Here is a 21,867-nt window from a genome sequence, read left to right on the forward strand (position 1 = left end):
CCACTGTGCTTTGGGGTGATCTTTATGACCATGATAGAACCATGGGAATATTAGAATCATACCATGAAAGCCAGTCAATAGATCTCTGGCTTCCTCATTCTCCCTGCTTTACATGGTTATCCTTAAGAGCTGCTGACAGATATCTTGGGACCATGAAGTGAGAGACTGCGGGAAATGCAGCCAAAATTGAATATATGGAACTGAGAAAATGAGAGAGATAAACCATGTACGAATCACATTGCTTGAATCCTGGGTCAAACCTCTTTAGAAGCAGAACACCTGTTCAACTTGGTAATGGAAGCTTACAAATTTGATTGCTTAAACCAATTTAGGCCAGGGTCTCTGTATTTGCAATTGTAAGAATTCTATATAGTCTGTGACCCACCTTTAATTTTCTTGCAGATGTTCTTTTAGCAATCTGAGAATCAGTCTTTCAAAGATATTGACAACTTTCTTCTTCATAATATGGTTGGTCGTTGCCTTGGTAATTCCTCATTGTGTGCCTCCCAAACACCTAAGGACCTTGTTTTTCTCCTGTTTTGATTTACACACTTGGTGGTAATGGCAATTTTAGAGCTGTACTTGAGAGCAGATTATCTTCCTTATTCTAAATTGACTCCAATGTAGATTTCAAAGAATAATCAGTTAAGCAACAATGAGGTAGGAAAATAAAGACTACAATATACAATGTAATAAATTACTAGATTACCTACCCACTAGATATTCCTAATATTTCACCCTTATTTCCTTAGCAGTCCTGAATTACGAAGTAGATGTTACAGGAATTACAAAATCAAGAGGGAAAGATTGTGCTGGGGAGCAGTCTGAAAGCGACATGCCTGCTGAAGATTGATCATAACCATTAAAACAGTAAATAGCAGAAAGATTTAAGCATGATATCTTTGGATGATACTTCAAATTCTTAAAGGTTACAAAAGCGACTGTTTTCCAGTTCCCCAAACATTTGGTTCAAACAGTTTATTACTTATTGAACAAATACTGGGTTTTCACTATTTAAAAATCACCCCAGATTACCCCAAGAGGAATGAGAATGTGTGTGTGTGTGTGTGTGTGTGTGTGTTTTCCCAGTAGGAAAATAAAAGGTATCTGAGAAGAAACCTCATTCTCTCCAGAGAGTTTTAGGTGTATCAGGGTAATCTGTACCAGGGGCTTGGTTGAACATGAGACACTATAGCATTCCAACAGGAAGTCCTGGTCAGCTTGGTTAACACAATCTGATGCACAAACATGTAGGCGCTTTGCATCTAGACAGCCAACTCTAAACCAAGCACAGAGGGAAGACTGGCAAGGAAGACTTGGTTTCTAGAAATCTCAACCAAGCACATAACTCACAGGCTGAATCATCAGAGTGCAATCAAACTGGTGATGGCTGAGGGTGCACGGAAAGCACCTGGAGGCCTTGAAAGAGTACAGTCGGCTTGGCTGCATATTCTGACCTAATTTAAGAGAGCCCGAGAATTGCATTTCTTAAAATATCCCCACATGATGATGTTGTCTCTGGCCTGAGGATCACACTTTGAGTGCAGAGCATTAGAATAACCTGAAGAGCTTCTAAAAATCACAGTGCTTAAGCAGAACGCCATGCCATTTTCATCAGAATCTCTAAAAATGGGACAAAGACAGTATTTTCTTTAATGTCAAGAAATGATTCTGGAGTGCAGAAAATGTTAAGAACCACTGGTTTCTACTAAGAACAAAAATCAGCATTTGAGTGTTCTAACTACATAGGTAGCTCTCAGAAATTCAAGCACAAATCTATCCTTTGTGTTGGTTTAAATATCTAACTGTTAACTTCAGCATCAAATATATGAAATTATTTGTGAACATGTATATGTATGCATGTATGCTTATGTATGTGGTATATGTGTTTGTGTTTACACAAATTCATTTTAATAAACCTCTCAAAGAAGTGAGTTAACACTTAAAAATACTTTTAATCAGAAGTCCATATTCCAGAGGAGGTGACTCTGGAATATATAGCAAAGTGTTTTACATATCCCTGCCTATATGCACACAACAGAGTATGTCACATAGATTAAGGGAGATGAGAAACATAATCTTCATCAGTCAAATGAATGGTATTCAGCATAACTGTGTTGGCTATAAACATTGTCCAAGTTTCTAGCAAGCTCAGCAGCCAGTCCACAAGAGTGCTTTGTGCCCACCATTCATTCAATCCTGTGTCCTGCAGGGTGCAGAGGCTTCTATCGCTTGACCTGATCTGAGGGCTGGCTAATCCTGCTGTCTGAACACACAGTGTTACATCTGAGTTAAGTAATCCTTTTGTGTACCACTGGTACGCGTTACAGGCTAGAACACCCAAAAGAGAAGTGGCATTATACTGCAGTTTGCAAGATGTGTATTTCTTCAACTTTTTTTAAGACATAATTGAACTTGATTAAACCTCACATGTTCAGAATGCACAATTAGTTCTCCAATACTTCTCACATACATATACTCCCATTAAACCATCACTACAGCCAAGATAACATCGCCATTACTGTCAAAAATTTTCTTGTGATTCTTTTTAATCCATTCCTCCTTCCATCCTGACCTCATTCACTAATTTCCTGCTGTTCTGCATTGTTACATTTCAATATATGGAGCTACACTATATGTACTAATATTTGCCTTAATTCTTTCATCCCTTTTAATGATTTTCAGATTCAATGATAATAATACATGCATCCACAGTGTATTCCCTTAGTGCATTAAATAATTTTCCATTGTGTGGATTTAATACAATGTATTATTTATTCACCTAGTAATGAACATTCAAGCTGCATACATTTGGGGACAATATTATAAACAAAGCTGCTACAGACAGTCATGTGAAGTCTCTGTGTAGACATGAAATGGTTGAATCATGTGGCAAGTGTGTGTTCAATTTTGTAAGAAACAACCAAAGAGCTTCCAAAGTGATTGTTCCATTTTACATTCCACTGTATAAGAGGGTTCTTGTTCTCTACATCTTGCCAAACATTTGCTATAGTCAGCTTTACTGTATTTTAACCAGTCTAATGATAACTCATCATAGTTTTAATTTCCATTTTCCTGACAATGAATGATACTGGGTATCTTTTTCTATGTTTATTCGCCATTCACACATTTTCCCTGAGGAAGTGTTCACATACCTTGCACACTTTTCTTACCAGATCGTTTTATTATTATTAGCTTATAAATACTCTTTATAGTCTGAATAAAAGTTCATTAATGTATGTTAAAAGTATTTTTTCTACTCTGTAACTTGCCTTATCATTTTCAAGAGTTCTTTTTAAAAAAATTTTTGAGGAAGTCCAACTTATCATGTCTTTCATGTCCCTTGCATTTAAGTTTTGATGAAACTCTTACCTACCCAAAGGTTGCAAAGAAATTCTGTCTAATTTCTGTTAGAAGCTTCATAGTTTTAGGTTTCATATTAGGTATATGATGCATTTTGAGTTAATTTTTGTGGATGTGTGATAAGTGACAAAGTCATTTTTTCAGACTTCCCATATTAATAACCCTGGTTCTATGGTTACTGTAGACCATAAGCAATCTGATGTTTCTGGGTCTGTTTCATTCACACTGTACAACACAGGACTGCTGGAAGGATTATGGTTAATTTTTTTTAAATATTAGTCATACATTAGTATCTAGCTAACATTGCAGATATTGCAATAATCACATGAGAAAAGTGATTGCTTTGGGAAAAGAATGGGAAGATGACCAGAATTATGAAAGTTAATTGTGTACTCACAGGGAAAAAAAGTAGGCACTGATACCTGAAAAGGTGGGGGCTGTTAAAGCGTGTAATGCCAACTCCCTCCTGTGTGCTGAGATGGTGTATAAATAGGGAAGTCCAATCTATACATGGGTTCAAATTTCCCTCCAATCTACCATTTGATTTTTGAAATGAGAATTTTAACTGGCTGATAAAATTAGCTTTACACTGACTTCTACAAAGGGCTAAAAGTTTATGATCTAAGAACATAACATGTAGGGTAGCAGACTTACCTGACACTTGAGACACTGGCGTCCCATATGAGCGCTGGCTCAGGGCCTGGCTGTTCTGCTTCAGATCCATCCAGCACCCTGAAAATGTCCCTGGGAAAGCAGCAGCAGAAAGCCCAAGTGCTGGGGCCCCTGTTACCATGTGGGAAACCCAGGTGGCGTTCCAGGCTCATGGCTTCAACCTGGTCCAGTACCAGCCAGTGTGGTCATTGGGGAATGAACCAGTGGATGGAAGATTTCTCTCTCTCTCTCACGCACACACACACACACACACACACACACACTCTTTCTCCCCTCCATCTCTCTCCTCCTTCTCTCTTCCTAACTCTGCCTTTCAAATAAATAATTCTTTAAAAAAAAAAAAAAACCTAAAATGCCTCAACAAAAATTCTTTTCTGGGACACAGGTTTCCAGATTATTCTTATTTTGAAAGTACCTGAACCCAACACAATTTTTTTTAGTACCAGGACTATAGAGATCTTAAGAATTTTTGAAAAATGAAATCCATGCATACCCACAATAAAATTTCCATTGTTCAGACTCTATGGTTCCACTCAAAAGGAAGCAATTCCCTTCTCTTTGCATTGACCAACAATATGAGCTTTTCCCCATGTGGCTTCCAAATCCCCGGTGATTTGCACAAAGCTTTTGACTGAAACCCCTGGAGATTCTGACTGGGATGCATGTTCTGAATCTCAGAAAAAACCACTTCCAAACCCCCCACTTCCAAAATGAAAAACAGAGACCATCTTTTTTGTGGCTACATGAAAGCAATCCCACACCTATTTCATGAACAGGGCAACTTTTGTCTTCAGCTGTCAGTCTGTCACTTCAACTCCATAACCACCATTTCCAAGACAAAAGTCAGGGTAATTCAAAGTGGAGAAACTGTTCTCTAAGTATTTTCTATTTGAAGCCCTGAACTATCATCACCAGAAAAAAAGCAGAGTTCAAAGTTAACAATATAATTAAATTACCTGTTACATTGATCACTACAACGTAAAAAAGAAGTCCAAGTATGTGCCAACACTCTCCCGTAGAAGACTACCAGGACATGCACGGTTATTGCTCACTGTGACGGGCATGATGCACAACATGGAGAACGGGGTATCTCAGTGATACTGCATTAGAAAGGACTCTATTAGACTTGGACTTGTGTTGCATGATTTAGGGGAGGATCCAAGGAAGTAGAGCTCTCCTGTGTGTTGGATGGTGCCAAGAATAGACAGGAGTTCTAGGATTGGAATAAATCTTACTTACAAATGGAAGGCAAGCAACCCAGACAAAATAGTAATTAATAATTAACTGATAGTCACTCATGGTACTCAAGATAGGGGAGTGTTTGCCATTTTTATATTTTAGACAACATTCATGCTTCTACAATGGGTTGAGTCATGATTACAGAGAGAGCTTGTCTTTGTCTTGTTCCTCCTTGATGCAGAGTGGCCTTGTGTGGTTGATGTAAAATTGATTATGCTGAACAAAGAATCACTAAGGCCTAACTGGGCCCGTGCCAATTCCAGCGACACCAAGTCCTAACTGGTCATGCAAAGTCAGCAACTAGCTCTCATTTTTAGGGTTGTCCAAAAGCCTATACCAAGGAATACAGCCCAATCTAGTTCAACATAGAAGGCTTCCCTAAGAGTCTAACTTTTAAACTAAGAGTTTAGAACCTAAAAGGTCTTCATTGATAGTCACAGGGGTACATTCAGCCATGTCTTCTGTTTGCTTACATTCTCCAACACCATTTTTTCTTACGAATGAACTATGCCTACCAAGCATGAGTCAGCTGGCTTCTCATACCACTCCCAGCCTTTCCTAATGTGAGAACACGCCCCAGTTGTGAAGTTCCCTTGGGTAGTCTCTGTTATATGTTTTGCAAGGAAATAGTCATTGTAATTACCATCACAATACCAGTTCCACCTAAAGTATAAGGTAAGTGATAAATAATGCACATATGACAATGGAAACAGGAATGGGGGTGTAGCACAACTCCCACGTTGAAATACCTGCATTCAATTTCTGCTTCTGGCTCCTTGACTCCAGCTTCCCATCAATGTAGATGCTGGTTGGCAGCAATCATAAGTCAAGTAATTGGTTTTCTGTCACCTTCATGGGAGACTTGGATTGCATTCCAGCTCCTAGCGCCAGCCTTGGCCCAGCCCTAGCCCACTGTGGGGATTTAGGGGGTGAACCAGTAGATAGGAACTCTCTGTCTCTCTTTCCCCAACTCAAAAGAAAAAACACCAATAATATTTAAAGAATATCAAATATTATTGATTTATTGATTAGAAAATAACACAATTTAAGGTTTCTCTCAAAATTATACATCTCATGTAGAATGGAATGTTTTTGAAAATGAAAGATTTAGTCTTCAAAATTAGTGAAGTACTTTTGACTGGTACCCAAAGAAGAGGTGAGAAAAGGAGAATACATCCTTTTTCTCTTTTTTCAAAGGTTGATGGTGTAAATGGGAAGCATTTTATCTTGCTGCAGATTTAATGAAGTCTCCTTAAGAATTCACTTGATGGAGGGGCTGGCGCTGTGGCAAAGTAGGTTAATCCTCCGCCTGCGGCACCGGCATCCCATATGGGTGCTGGTTCCAATCTCAGCTGCTCCTCTTCCAATTCAGCTCTCTGCTGTGGCCTGGGAAGATGGCCCAAGTGCTTGGGCCCCTGCCCCCATGTAGGAGACCAGGAAGAAGCACCTGGCTCCTGGCTTTGGATCAGCACAGCTTCAGCCGTTTCTGCCATCTGGGGAGTGAACCAACAGAAGGAAGACCTTTCTCTCTCTCTCCCTCTCACTGTCTGTAACTCTACCTCTCAAGTAAATAAATAAAATCTTTAAAAAAAAATAAAAAGCTCATGCTTGCATGGAAAAATGACCATTTCACCCATATACAGAAAACTATTTTAAAAAATGTTCATTTGATGGGGCCAACACTGTGGCATAGTAGGCTAAGCCTCCAGCTATGGTGCCAACATCCCTTATGGGCACCAGTTCATGTTCCTGCCACTCCTCTTCTGATCCAGCTCTTTGCTATGGCCTAGAAAGTCAGTAGAGGATAGCCCAAGTGCTTGGGCCTCTATACTCTCTCTATCTATAACTCTACCTCTCAAATAAATAAAATCTATTAAAAACTTCACTTGATGATGGAGCTGGTGTTGTGGCATGGTGGGTGTAACTGCTACCTGTAATGCTGGCATCTCATAAGGGCCCTAGTTCATGTCCCAGCTGCTTTACTTTCAATCCAGCTCCTAATAACAGCCTGGGAAAAACAGTGGAAGATAGCCCAAGTTACTGGGCCCCTCTAATCCATGTGAGAGAGCGGAATGAAATTCCTGGCTCGGGTCTGCCTGGTTGTTGCAGCGATCTGAGGAATGAACCAGCAGATGGAAGATCTCTCCTCCTCTCTCTCTCCTCCCCTCTCTCTCTCTCTATCCCTCCTTCCCTCTCTCACTCCCTCCCTCTCTCTCTCCTCATTTCTCTGTAACTCTGATTTTCAAATAAATAAAAAAAACTTAAAAAAAAAAACTCGCTTGATAAAAGTCTTTCAATCTAGTGGTATCACAGGTCTCCAAAAGACCTTAGGAAATCAGAGTAAGTTAAAGTCGTGGGTCAATGGGCTGAACAACACACCTGCTGCCACAGGAGCAATTAATTCATTGTTCCCAATGTGCATCCCAGTGGGAAGAATGTACCCTGCTCTGAAATCTAGATTTCCCCTGAGGGACAATCTGGAAGATTATACACTGACTAACCTAGCATAACCTTACTACTTATAACTTGGGGATTTGAATACCCAATGGTTATTTTAATTTCAAATACTTGATGCTGAGGGTAAACTTGTTAATGGTAAAACATGCTGAACAGGTCCTTTTGTATTTTCTGGTCATCAAGAGATAATACATTAGTCTACATATCAAACACATGGTCACCTTAATTACTTTATTTATAAATCTGTATTCAATTTCAATAAATACCTTTGGAGGACACCCTCCCACACTCTGTCAACCATTTTTGCTGAGTCCTTTCAAATCACTAACATGGAACAATGTGGTAGAATAAGTGTTAATATTCCTGTTTTTTAAGAGTAATTACTAAGGTCCCAAATGTTTTCTACACAACATTTTAGTAAAGCAAAATCCTACTGGTGATGAGAAGTCCTATACAAATATACCATAGGAATCTCATCTCTGACCATGAAATAATCTTGAAAGTATATTTACTACAGTTACAGAAATAGTAGAAATGGTGCAAATTAAGTCAAGATCCAAGCATGTAAGTCTACCTAGTAGATCTCATTTGTAGATACAGAGTCTGAATAAAGTTTAAATGCAAATCAATTTCATATGCATTCATAAAAATGTCTGTATAATTACAGGGTACCAAATCTAGCACGCAGCATCTAAGAACTAGCCGGAGAATTCAGGGGCTAATTACCCTCCAGGTTAGAAAAGGGCACAAAGGGCCTGGCAATCTAATTTTTTTCCACCAAAATATGCAGCAGTGGGCATCTTGAAGTTAAAACAGAGATTTCCCATCTCTTTATATTGCCAAATATTGGCCAACATATCTTCTACAGTCAGACATATTTTAAAATGTTGTAACTTCTAATTTAAAAAGATATATGCAGGGTGAAAGAGCAGTCTGGAGGCCGGCACCGCAGCTCACTAGGCTAACCCTCTGCCTTGCAGCGCCGGCACACCGGGTTCTAGTCCCGGTCAGGGAGCTGGATTCTGTCCCGGTTGCCCCTCTTCCAGGCCAGCTCTCTGCTGTGGCAAGGGAGTGCAGTGGAGGATGGCCCAAGTCCTTGGGCCCTGCACCCCATGGGAGACCAGGAGAAGCACCTGGCTCCTGCCATTGGACCAGCGCGGTGCGCTGGCCGCAGCGGCCATTGGAGGGTGAACCAATGGCAAAAAGGAAGACCTTTCTCTCTGTCTCTCTCTCTCTCTCACTGTCCACTCTGCCTGTCAAAAAAGAAAAAAAAAAAAAAAAAAAAAAAGAGCAGCCTTGCCAGCACACAGGCAGGAGACCAGTGGTTACCAAGGAGACAACCCAGGTCAGGACCTTCTACAGGATTCTGTTTTATTTTTCCCACTGCTCTATTTTGTATATTTTGGAATGAATTAGTTTAATATTTCTTTTTTGTTATAAGTAATTATCTGCTGTAAGTGTAAAAAGAGATATGCATATTCATTTTGGCTGTTTTATTGTGATGCATAACTAACAATGTGCCAGAAACTGTTAGTAGCTATCTGACATACCAAACGTAAACAAACAGTGAAGCAGGCTCAAGATTCTCACCCATCCTGGAAAACAGAGGAACCCGTCGGTAACCTATAAAAGCAATCACATCTAATTAGTACAAGAAAAACAGGTCAATCAGTGATGACCCCAAGAGTGCTACTGAGAATGGGGATCTGACTAAGCACACATTAACATCTATGACTACAGGGGTTGCTATTTAGCAAAGCAGTTAAGATGCCTGCATCCACAACAGAGTTCCTGGGTTGCATATCCCGAGTCCACTTCCGGCTAATGCAAACCCTGGGAGGCAGCAGCCATGGCTCTAGTACTTGGGTCCCTGACACCCAAACAGGGAGCCATGGATTGAATTCCCAGCTCCTGGCTTCAGCCTGGCCAGCCCCAGCCATTGTGGACATTTGGGGAGTGAATCTGCAAATAGGAGCTCTTTCTGTTTCTCTCTCTCTCTCTCTCTGTCTCCGTGTGGGTGTGTGTCTCTGATAAATAAATACACCAACTATAAAATTATAGTTCTATCCTGTAGATTCACTTCCCACAAAAGTTAAATACAAGAAGATTTCAGAAAGCTCACAGGAAAATAATTTTAAAAGGCACTTAATTTTGACATGAACATTTTTGAAATCCATGTACAACTTTTTCATAATGTACATTTCCCACAAACTTCTTACGAACCCCTCTCTGCATGCACAGACTTCAAAACCTTTTGGAAGTGGATAAAAGGCCTGGAACCCGGTGGGCCCCTCCCTTGTTGCCCAGCGCCTTTGGGAATGTGGCCTTTCCTGCCTGCTTGCCTGCTCCACCTGGCTCACTCCTGGCTGCTCTCTGCTTGGTATGGACCCAACTTAGCTTCTAGACCTCTCTTTCTCCCCTCAAAGTTGCCATTACTCTCCTGAGCATTTCTCTCACTGGTTAAAAAGCTTAAAACTAAAAAAAAAAAAAAAAAAAACCTTTTGCACACAAATATATTTACCTTTTAATAATATTTTTATGAACTTGTCAAAAACTGTTTTTTTATGTGTGGATTTCAAATTTTTTGCACCGAACTAAACTTTTCTGTTTTCCATAAACTTTGTGAAGATCTCTTATATGTACTATTTGAATTATGACTTCCTAATGCCCAATACTAAACAAACAACTAGTCCCTGTTTCTCCATCCTCAGAATGCAGCATGCTCAAAAATTGGTCACCACACTCTGCTGCAGGAAGACTCTTTACTGGAAACAGCTCGGATGCTGTCGGAAAGCGAGTGGCAATCACGTGGTCCTGTGAGAAAGATGCTGGTTACATTGCCCATGTCTCAGAGTGCCTGGGTTTGACTCATGGCTTTACGCTCTGACCCCACTTTCCTGCTAATGCAGGTCCTGGGAGGCAGCAGTGATGCCTTAAGGAATTCCTTCTCCATGACCCATGTGGGGCACCTGGAATAGGTTCCCAGCTCTAGACTCTCATAGGCATTTATGGAATGAACCAGAAGATGGGAGCTCTCTATCTCCCTTACTCTCTCTGCCTCTCAAATGAATAATTACAGAAGAAAAATAAATGCATGATATATATATTTGGCAGTACAGCATAAACCACTCTAAAAAGATAACTATGCAACATTTTGACAATCCTGGGAAGGATCAGGAGACAACAGACTGAGGCTACCACTCTCTTCTCAAGAAGAAAGACTGAGTCAATGACCTGTCCTCTGTCGGATCACCACCCTTCATTCTTTATGGTAGTCATGGTTACTCATCACTGACCAGAACCACAATTCATGTAAAGAAATTCTTATGCATGCCAAGTTTGTCTAATTAGTCTTCCTGCCAATCCCCACTCTTACCCTACCTTTCCCATGAGAACTCTTTGCCATAATTTCATGGATAGAAAATGTATCAATACATAAAATTTCCTTTGCATCCCATTTGTATGCATATCAAACTGTGTCTTTGATAAAGTCAAGTTGTATTTAAATGTTAGTACAATGGCTTACTTTTAGGAGCATACCTTTGTTCATGCATAGCAGTGGTATAGTATATTGCCCGAGAAATTCATTTCCTGCTATTAAACCTTGATTTTCAACAACAACAAAACGTATCAATGCCAGTTCTGGCACTTGAATAATAAATGTGAATGTTTCATTCCATCTTGGACTAAAAGCTGAAATACAAAGGGACAGATATAAAGAATCACAATTTTTAGGGAAACATAGGAAATAGTTGCTTCCCAAAATTTTCTTTTCAACATAGTAATAATAATAACTTGTGCCTTAGAGCACTTATATTTTTAATGTACCTCATGAAAGGAATGATTCCAACCATATGGCGTGTTTACATTGCAGGCAGGCTGTGTTCTTAGAATTTTACTAAATCATCTCATTTACTCTCCACAATAACTCCATCAAGACCAATTCTATCCCCATTTACCCCCTCATAACTGAGTCACACAGATGACACGCTATTTCCTCATGGTTTCACATACTTGAACATAGACATAAGGGGGCAGAGCAGGAACTCCTACACAAGGAGTCCAAGTTCAGAACAGAAATGCTGAATCATGCAAAATAACTGATGTGCCCTAGACATTCCCCTAGCAAAGACATTGAGATACCATGCAGTTAAGTAACATCATTTTTCTATGCCAGGTCTTCTCACAGGAAGCCCTCCATACAAGCTGTCGGACTGAAAATTAGATAATGAGTGCTCTAAAGTCAGTTTTTGATCTGTTTTTGACAAAGTTGCTGAATAATCTTGGTCTCTAGAAAAATACATTGACCCAAAAAAACTAATCCTTCACCAAGCAAGAAATCCAAGTGTGTCACAACAGGACTCAGATTATCCAAATTAGGGCATAATGCAATGGAGACAAGAAATCTACATCCAAAAATACACTCTACTTAATAAAGACTCAAATACTGGGAGAGACATAATATGTACTATTTTTCATGTGCAAAGGAAATGTTATACCTGCTATGTGAATAGCTTTTTTTTTTTTTCAGGAGCACTGATGAATTTGTGACTATCTTTATTTTCTATGGTGTACCTGTAGTTCATAAGCATACATTTACAAGAAAGCAATCCCAGATGCATCCTATGCCCACAGAAATAGCAAACTAATTGGCTCATCTCTTCCAATCCTACATCATTACTTACACCTTCTGCCTCCCTTCTGTATCTCTCTCTCTCTCTCTCTCTCTCTCTCACACACACACACACACACACACACACGATCATGCATCATGATGATTCAAGTCAAGGATGAAGGGAACAAGAAGCAGGTTTCTCCAAGCTTCCTAACATAGCAGTTACTGTTTCTTCAAATCGCCATTCTTATATGCTTTCAACTCTAAGGGGTACCAGCTAATGCAGCAAGTCATCACCAACAAGCTTTCGCACTGACAACAAGGAATGAGTCAGCAAAAGCCTCTGAATCTTTTTTCCAGACCATCTGTACTAGAGGAGAGTATCTGAGGGGATACAAGGCAAACAGACTGTGGACCTTGTTAAAAATTATCCAGCAATAAGGAAAAAAACTAATAAAATTCTACGAGCTCCTCTGCTAGTACCATTTAGTCTGCAATGAAGTCGACTATCCTTTGGGACTATCCACTCAAAGAAATTCCAGACTTAAGAATCAGTTCCAAGCGTCTTCTCCAAGATGATTCTGAGTTGGAGTAAACCCAGGATCCTAACCTTTTCTAATTTCCTTAGTGCTTTCAGAAGAAATGGCAATTCCAGTACTGCATTACATAAAACATCAGAATCTTTCCAAAGTCATTTTTTCCAATCCTACATTTCCTTCTGGAAAAGGTGAATGAATTATGAATCTAAATATTGCATCAGTCGGTTTTTACTGTATCCTTAGTCTGATTCAGAAGCTATAGACCTTTGATCTAAAATAATTCAATGAGGTAAAAATGTGTAATACACTGTGTCAGAACAGTCATAAGTTTTTAAATTTAATGTAGAGGTTAGAAGCTAAGTAGATTTGCAGCTGTCAAAATGTCACTCTTAATTCAGCAACATGAGGGAGAACATAAAAAGGAGGTTAAGTGAAAAAAAACATAATTTTTAGGTCAGATAAATTTCTGCGAGTATAATCTGAAAATATACCTAAACAACCTCATCAGAATCAAATTGTCTTTTTGCAGCATAAAACATTTTGGTTATCTTGAGCATAATGCAAAACTTCTGCCTTATGAATAATAAATATGTGTGAAGCATTCTATCAAGGTGATTTTTAAGCTTTCCAACAAGAAGTCTAATGCAAGTACCATGCAATATACTAGGCGCTCACCATTTTTTTTAATTACACGAGTCTGCTGTTTCATCTGATCATTTGGAACACCAAAAACTTCTACAATCACCAAGGTGTCAGCTTTGTTAGTGAAGGAGTTGCTTAGAGGCAACTGGATCCCACTGATGATCTGCACAAATGCATGTGAATACAAGAACATAGGAGATTAAACGCATCACCACTTAACTTAAAAATAAAATTCTGAATTCCAAAATCATCAATAGACTCTAAGTCAGTTCCTACACAAATGAACGATGGAAAATAATGAAAATTTTAAAATTCAAGCTTTTATCCTCAAGTCTCAGTAGATAAATATGAAGAAAACATCTAAATCAGTCCATTTTGCTGAAATGTGATTATAGTGGAATCTAATGTCTAAGGTTTAGAATGCACTAATATATATTTCTATTTTAAAAACATTTATGACATCACTCTATACTGTCATTCAGGCTGTTTTTTACTCTGATAACAGACTATTTTAAAATTCATGTTATATATAGCAAAATACCAAAAAATAATGGGAATATTACTGGGTGCAAACTGTGGAAATCTTTACTCAGTATAGAGTTGATCTTCTGTATATAAAGAAAATTAAAAATGAATCTTAATGAATCTTAATGAAGAATGGCATGGGAGAGGGAGTAGGAGATAGGATGGTTTGCAGGTGGGTTGGTGGTTATTGTGGGAAAAACTGCTATAATCCAAAAGTTGCACTTTTTATATTTATTAAATAAAAGTTTTCTATTGAAAAATAAATATAATTTAAAAAGCACTATATAATTTCCCACATATAATTTTCTGGTGGTAGAATACACAATTGACTAATTTATGGAATTTTGCAGTATCCATTCTTATCCATATTGTCATAATAAGTAACCTAAGTCTGACAAAATCAATGATTTCACATGTATATTAGGGCCTGAATATCAAAAGGATGCTTAACAAAGTATTAATAGTATTTTTACTTTTTCAATGTATTTATTTTAAAGGCAGAGTTAGAGAGAGAGAGAGAGAGAGAGAGAGAGAATCTTCCATCTGCTGGCTCACTCCCCAAATGGCTGCAACAGCCAGGACTAGACCAGGCCAAAGCTATGAGCCAGGAGCTTCTTCCAGGTCTCACACATGAGTGCAGGGTCCAAACACTTCGGCCACCTTCCCCTACTTTCCCAAGCACATTAGCAGGGAGCTGGATGGGAAGTGGAACACTGGGTCTTGAACCAACACTCATATACGATGCCCATATCACAGGTGAAGGCCTAACCTGCTATGCCAAAATGCCAGTCCCAGAAGCGTTTTCCTTAGCCTTTAAATAGCCAAGCTAATCACTGAAGCAAACATTTGTTTTAATAATGAACAAAATAAACATAAAAAGACTGTTTGCAATGTGCCTATTTAGGGTAAGAAATGAAAGTTAAAAGCCTAAATATGCAGTTATAAAAATTGAGACATAATCCAAATTTTTAAAGATTATATAAAGAGGAACAAATGAACAATATTGGCAAAAAGGAAGGAAGGAAAAAGAGGAGAGATGGATGGAAAGGAAAAAGAAACAGAACAGTAAAATTTCTAATATGTAATTTCTCCTTTCCTAAATCCACATGTTATTGTATTAGCTGGAAACTAGAGTGACAGTGCAGATATTTAAAAATCAGTATGGAGTGGAAGTCAATCCATCAGCACCGTTAGACATGAGTCAATGGAGAGAACACTGACCATAGACATGCACCACACTCACATCAAATATCAGTTTATCAACTAAATACTAAGTCTCAGACAGCAGACTCTTGCCAAAATGGATAAGATTCAGCTTCTGTGCACTTTATTACAAAAAAATGTCTAACATTAAAAAGCATCATTGAATATGAGAAGTGAAATTAAATTAAGAGAATATTCATCAAATAATTTATCCATTCTAATCTGCAAAGCCTTTGCAGCAGGAATCATAGCAAAGAAAACCATCAGCAGTCAAGGAGAGAAACTCAGTTTTCCCCCGTTGGCTTTAGGCATAATAATTGGAATTCAGATAGTGGTTCTATGGATTTCATGATTCGAAACAACTGGGTTAGAACAGATGACTAAGGGTAAACTAGGAAAGTTGAAAGCATCCGTCAGGGACATAGAGAGCGAATAGTCAAATGAGGCCTGTGATTTCCAACTAATAATTTGTGAAAATCATGGAGTAATCACAAAGCTCCCTAGAATGATGAAAAAGTAAGACTTGAAAGGCTGGGGGCAGGAGTTGCCTGTTTCACCCCAAGCCACTTACATCTTAACATGAGACTCTTGAATACAGACATGCGGCAACTGTGAGTATCTATGCACACCAGCTAGCTCTCACCTCCACTTCTTAATAAGAGAGCATATGTGTTCTCTTTGCTCTTCTCAGCATGACACAGAAGTCATTCATTTGATTAACCTACATGTACTGAGCACATACTTTGTGTCAAGTACTGTGAATAAGGATTCCACAAAACATGGCTCTTACCCTTGAAGGATCTTCAGTCAAGTCTAGGAGCAAGACAAGAAATGATGACTAAATTATAATACAGTATGGCTGGTTCCATAATCAGTGAGTGCATAGTGCTATGGAGAAACAAAGCAAAGCCAGAAGAGAAGCACAACTAACCTAGCCAAGCAAATGGCTTCAGAAAGAGGTGGCTCCTAATTCTTAAAAAGTGGGTCAGAAAGCACCAGGCAGGAGAAGGAAGAATAGTCCTGTCAGAGGAAACAGCATATGCAATTCTGGAGGTGAACCAATGTCAGAGAGGGATCCTAATTCTATGTGGTCCTAGAGTTGGATGAAAGGCTAAAAGTGGTGTGAGATAGGCTAGGGAAATCATCAGGACACAGATGTGAGTATTAAGGAGCTATGATAACACTGAATTGCAGGGGAAGGGTCACAGAGCTGGGACAGGCTATTTGAAAATCCCTTAGGAAGTCAAAGAAGTAGACTAGATGACAGGTAGTACATTCTTCAAATAGGGCAGCAGCGAAGGAGTCAGGCAAAGAGAAAGGATACGGATGACAGGAGCAGAAAAGAGCAGCATTTAAAGATGGATTGGACATAGGAAGGGAAGGAGATGTGTAATATTAGAACGGCTCCCAGTTTTCTAGTCTGAGCTAATTGAGTGGATGAATTGTACCATTCACTGACACATAAATATAAAAGTAGATTTGACAAGTAAGAAATATTCAATTTTAATATTTTAAGTTTTAAATATATATAATATATAATTAATATTACATATATCTATATTCCTCTAGATTCCAAATTAAGTCAGTTAGAAGATTTGAGCATTGCAGTTGGTTGAGCCATGAATGTAAAAATGAACCTCAGGAGAATATTTAGTTTGAAATGAGAGTTGATTAAACAATTTATGCAACATAGATACATTAGAGGCATGTATAAAAACAGGCACTCACCAACAGAAATGAGAAGAATCACTTAGGAAATCAGGAGTATTGCTCTCGGCCTTTTGCGGGAAAAGAGCAGAAGAGCAGAGTTTCAGAAGCACAGAGGGAGCCTTGTGTGGCGTAAGAAGAGATCATACAGGTGCCTGTTTCATCCTATCTTCTTATTACAGCAATTATAAAAAATCACAAAAATAATAGTAACATTTTTTAGTAACAAAAAATATGCTCTGGGATGAATGTTTGTCACAGAAGTTACGGTGCTGCTTAGATTGCCCTCATCCCATATCAGAGTTCCTAGGTTTAAGTCCTGGCTCCACTTCTCAATCCTGTTTCCTCCTAATGCACACCCAGGAAAAGAATAGGTGAAGACTCAAGTGTTTGTGACCCTGCCACCCATTCTGGGGACCCAGATGGAGTTCCAGGCTGGCCTACCCTCTTGCTGGAAAACATTCATTCTCTCTCTCTCTCTCTCTCTCTCTCTCTCTCTTCCCCCCTTCTTCTCTCTCTCCTCTCCCTCTGTCTCTCCCATTCCCTCTTGTCTCTCTGCCTTTCAAATAAAAATGAAAATAAGTAAAGAAAAAAGTTTTAAAAAATTAAATAAGCTCAATGGCCAATACATTGCCAGTTCAAAGAAAGTGTATCAAATAATCAAAGATGTCAATACTGCATCCAGTGTGGCAGGCGATTTCTGCTCTTTACTACGTGCTCTTACTTGAATGTCACAAAGTCCCTAAGAGTTAGGAGAAAAGTCAGCCACACAGATATCTGGCCAGGCCACACAGCCACACAGATATCCTGCAATGGCCAGGATAATTTCAGGCCTGTTTTTCTTTGCAGGATCCTCTTTCCACATGCATTTCTGGACAACAGCTCTTAAACCTCCCATTTCCAGCTGGGATAAAATGGCTCAGTCTGAAGTAGATGAGAGCGATGTCCCAACCCCTGTGATGTTACAAAAGTGGAGGAAGGAGTTGAGAAAAGAAGAGTCATATGGGAGAGATACATTCTAGAAGCTTTAGCACTGCATGCGCTAGACCAGTCAGGTAATACAGAGCAGGAAATCTCTCTACAGCAAGCAAAACAGCAAAGCTTCATCAAGTAGTAACAGCAAATAGAATAAACCTACCCATAAATAGCAATGTAAATATTGACCAAAATTCCAAATCAGGATCTGAAATGGTTTTCATGAATCTTGGAGCAACTTTTTAAAGAGAAAGAGGGACCAACGACACCGTGCCCACCTTTACTTGTTAGCAAACAGCAGGTACAGTCATGTCTACAATAGGATAGCTCATAATTAAGTACAAAGAAAAAGCTATTAGAGGTTTTTCAAAGTATTCCATTACATAGCACTTAGATAATAGAAGAATGAAAAAATGTTGTGAAAAGTAATGGAAACAAGAAATTCTAGATAGTTGCTACTGCTTTTAATGAAATTACACAGGATGCATAAGAGATGAAAGATGAAATAATGATACAGTAGTGTGGAGGAAGAAGGCTGGATAAGAGAGAGAAATAAGAAGGAAACAGTATGAGGTGAATAATAATTGTAGGATAAATTAATAAGGCAAGAGAAAATTCATGTCCACCTTAAAATCAGTAAAGAATAACATCAAATAGAGACTGAATTATCAGCATAGAGAATGAATGTTAAAAGCTAGTCAAAAATGCAGAAGAAATGGGAACATGATAAAACTGGCGCAAATTGACATGGAGGAATTACTGGAAAAATTATATGGATACTTTTCTTTCTAAGAAATCAAATAATGCCCAGAAACATAAGGAAAAAAATATCCTGAACTACAAAAGCCCAGTTCTGGAAACTAATGACAAGAAAATAACTTCTAGGACTTTTTGATAAAATTACTTAAAGCTAAGGTGTGTGTCGGGGGAAGGGCAACATGTACATACGGTGATTAGAGGGATGAACACAGATCTCTTTATCATAGCATTAAATGCCTAAATACAGTAGAATAACAGAAATAAATCTTTGAGAGAACAAAATTTTAGCCATGGGACCGGCACTGTGGCGTAGTGGGCTAAGCCGCCACATGCAGTGCCACCATCCCATATGGGCGCTGGTTCAAGTCCTGGCTGTTCCTCTTCCAAACCAGCTCTCTGCTATGTCCAGGGAAAGCAGCAGAAGATGGCCCAAGTCCTTGGGCCCCTGCACTCACGTGGGAGACCTGGAAGAAGCTCCTGGCTCCTGGCTCCCGGCTTCAGATCAGCCCAGCTCCAGCCTTTGTGGCCATTTGGGGAGTAAACCAGCAGATGGAAGACCGCTCTCTCTGTCTCTCCCTTTCTCTGTCTGTAACTCTACCTGTTAAATGCATAAATAAGTAAAATCTTTAAAAGAAACTTTAGCCTTAATATTTCTATTTATAAGTAGGCAACCAGTCACATGAAAATGCAACAGAAAAATATTTGTCACATGCTGAAAGGTACTGAAATACCTCTCAACTGTAAAGATTAACATAAATTTAAAAGGTATTAAAGTAAACCCATGACATTCAAAATATTAATGCACATTATCAAGTTATATAATGATAAAATAAGACAAAATAAAATGTTATTTATCTTACCTTTATTGTAAGTGTAATAGGATCACTGTCATTTGCTTTATGGGGGTTAAACTGTGATTTATTATCTCTTAGAAATTGGGGTTTCAAAATATATCCAGAACCACCATTATCCAAAAATTTCCCATTGTGCAGGTCCATAGGTAAACCGGGAGTCTGGAAATTTAAGGCCACTGTAAGAAAGAAGTATTTTAACATTATCAGAAAATAGAAGATACAGTTGAAAATTTACAGAAATCTAATCATTGATTAAGTATCTTTAAATGTCCTTTTTAAAAAGTATCATTAGCCTAATAATTCTAGACATTTAACATCCTCCTCTTGCCACATTTATATTAACATGTGTTGCTGAGTTGCCATGTTTAATCTGTAAACTAGATCACAATAAAGTTTGAGTACAGAAATCAAAATGGCACACAGTATAGATTATAGAAACAGCCAATGTCTATGTTAGTAACATTCAAGAAATACGAGGATAAAGAACACGAGTAGTTTAAACTGAGGAAGTGAAGATGCCAACTCTATTCTAACCACCGAGAGGTATGGTTGCCACTTCGGGAGGAAATGAGAAATACACAGAGCGATCAGTGTTAAAATACAGAAGAACAACATGCTCCTGAATGAACAATGGGTCATAGAAGAAATCAAAAGAGAAATCAAAAACTTTCTGGAAGTAAATGAGGATAACAGCACAACATACCAAAACTTATGTGACACAGCAAAAGCAGTGTTAAGAGGAAAGTTTATATCAATAGGTGCCTACATTAAGAAATTGGAAAGGCACCAAATAGATGAGCTTTCAATTCACCTCAAGGATCTAGAAAACCTACAGCAAACCAGACCCAAATCTAGTAGGAGAAGAGAAATAATTAAAATCAGAGAAGAAATCAACAGGATTGAATCAAGAAAAACATTACAAAAAATCAGCCAAATGAGAAGCTGGTTTTTTGAAAAAATAAAGAAAATTGACACCCCATTGGCCCAACTAACTAAAAAAAGAAAAGACACAAATCAATAAAATCAGAGATGAAAAAGGAAATGTAACAACAGACACCACAGAAATAAAAAGAATCATCAGAAATTACTACAAGGACTTGTATGACAGCAAACAGGGAAACCTATCAGAAATGGATAGATTCCTGGACACATGCAACCTACCTAAATTGAACCAGGAAGACATCGAAAACCTAAACAGACCCATAACTGAGACAGAAATTGAAACAGTAATAAAGGCCCTCCCAACAAAGAAAAGCCCAGGACCAGATGGATTCACTGCTGAATTCTACCAGACATTTAAAGAAGAACTAACTCCAATTCTTCTCAAACTATTCAGAACAATCGAAGAAGAGGGAATCCTCCCAAATTCTTTCTATGAAGCCAGCATCACCTTAATTCCTAAGCCAGAAAAAGATGCAGCACTGAAAGAGAATTACAGACCAATATCCCTGATGAACATAGATGCAAAAATCCTCAATAAAATTCTCACCAATAGAATGCAACAACACATCAGAAAGATCATCCACCCAGACCAAGTGGGATTTATCCCTGGTATGCAGGGATGGTTTAATGTGCGCAAGACAATCAATGTGATACACCACATTAACAGACTGCAGAAGAAAAACCATATGATTATCTCAATAGATGCCGAGAAAGCATTTGATAAAATACAACACCCGTATATGATGAAAACTCTAAGCAAACTGGGTTTGGAAGGAACATTCCTCAATACAATCAAAGCAATCTATGAAAAACCCACAGCCAACATCCTATCGAATGGGGAAAAGTTGGAAGCATTTCCACTGAGATCTGGGACCAGATAGGGATGTCCACTCTCACCACTGCTATTCAATATAATTCTGGAGGTTCTAGCCAGAGCTATTAGGCAAGAAAAAGAAATTAAAGGGATACAAATTGGGAAGGAAGAACTCAAACTATCCCTCTTTGCAGATGACATGATTCTTTATTTAGGGGACCCAAAGAACTCTACTAAGAGACTATTGGAACTCATAGAAGAGTTTGGCAAAGTAGCAGGGTATAAAATCAATGCACAAAAATCAACAGCCTTTGTATACACAAGCAATGCCATGACTGAGAAAGAACTGCTAAGATCAATCCCATTCACAATAGCTACAAAAACAATCAAATACCTTGGAATAAACTTAACCAAGGACATTAAAGATCTCTACTATGAAAATTACAAAACCTTAAAGAAAGAAATAGAAGAGGATACCAAGAAATGGAAAAATCTTCCATGCTCATGGATTGGAAGAATCAACATCATCAAAATGTCCATTCTCCCAAAAGCAATTTATAG

General features: G+C 38.5%; 1 protein-coding gene across 2 annotated transcripts in view; it reads right to left on the bottom strand.

Moving 5' to 3' along the window:
• Positions 1 to 9,211: 9,211 nt before the first annotated feature.
• Positions 9,212 to 21,867, bottom strand: part of PLCZ1 (phospholipase C zeta 1) — a 72,220-nt gene continuing 59,564 nt past the window's right edge. For both annotated transcript variants that reach the window (XM_089303892.1, XM_089303891.1), the window contains 4 exons: positions 19,557 to 19,726; positions 13,561 to 13,690; positions 11,272 to 11,424; positions 9,212 to 9,354 (listed from right to left, as the gene is read on the bottom strand). In XM_089303892.1, coding sequence (XP_089160018.1) covers positions 9,269 to 9,354; positions 11,272 to 11,424; positions 13,561 to 13,690; positions 19,557 to 19,726 — 539 coding nt within the window. In that variant the 3' untranslated portion in view covers positions 9,212 to 9,268. The remainder of the gene's footprint in view (positions 9,355 to 11,271; positions 11,425 to 13,560; positions 13,691 to 19,556; positions 19,727 to 21,867) is intronic.

This window comes from Oryctolagus cuniculus, chromosome 9, assembly GCF_051225735.1.
Source record: "Oryctolagus cuniculus isolate XC-2025 breed Fujian yellow rabbit chromosome 9, ASM5122573v1, whole genome shotgun sequence".
NCBI lineage: Eukaryota > Metazoa > Chordata > Mammalia > Lagomorpha > Leporidae > Oryctolagus > Oryctolagus cuniculus.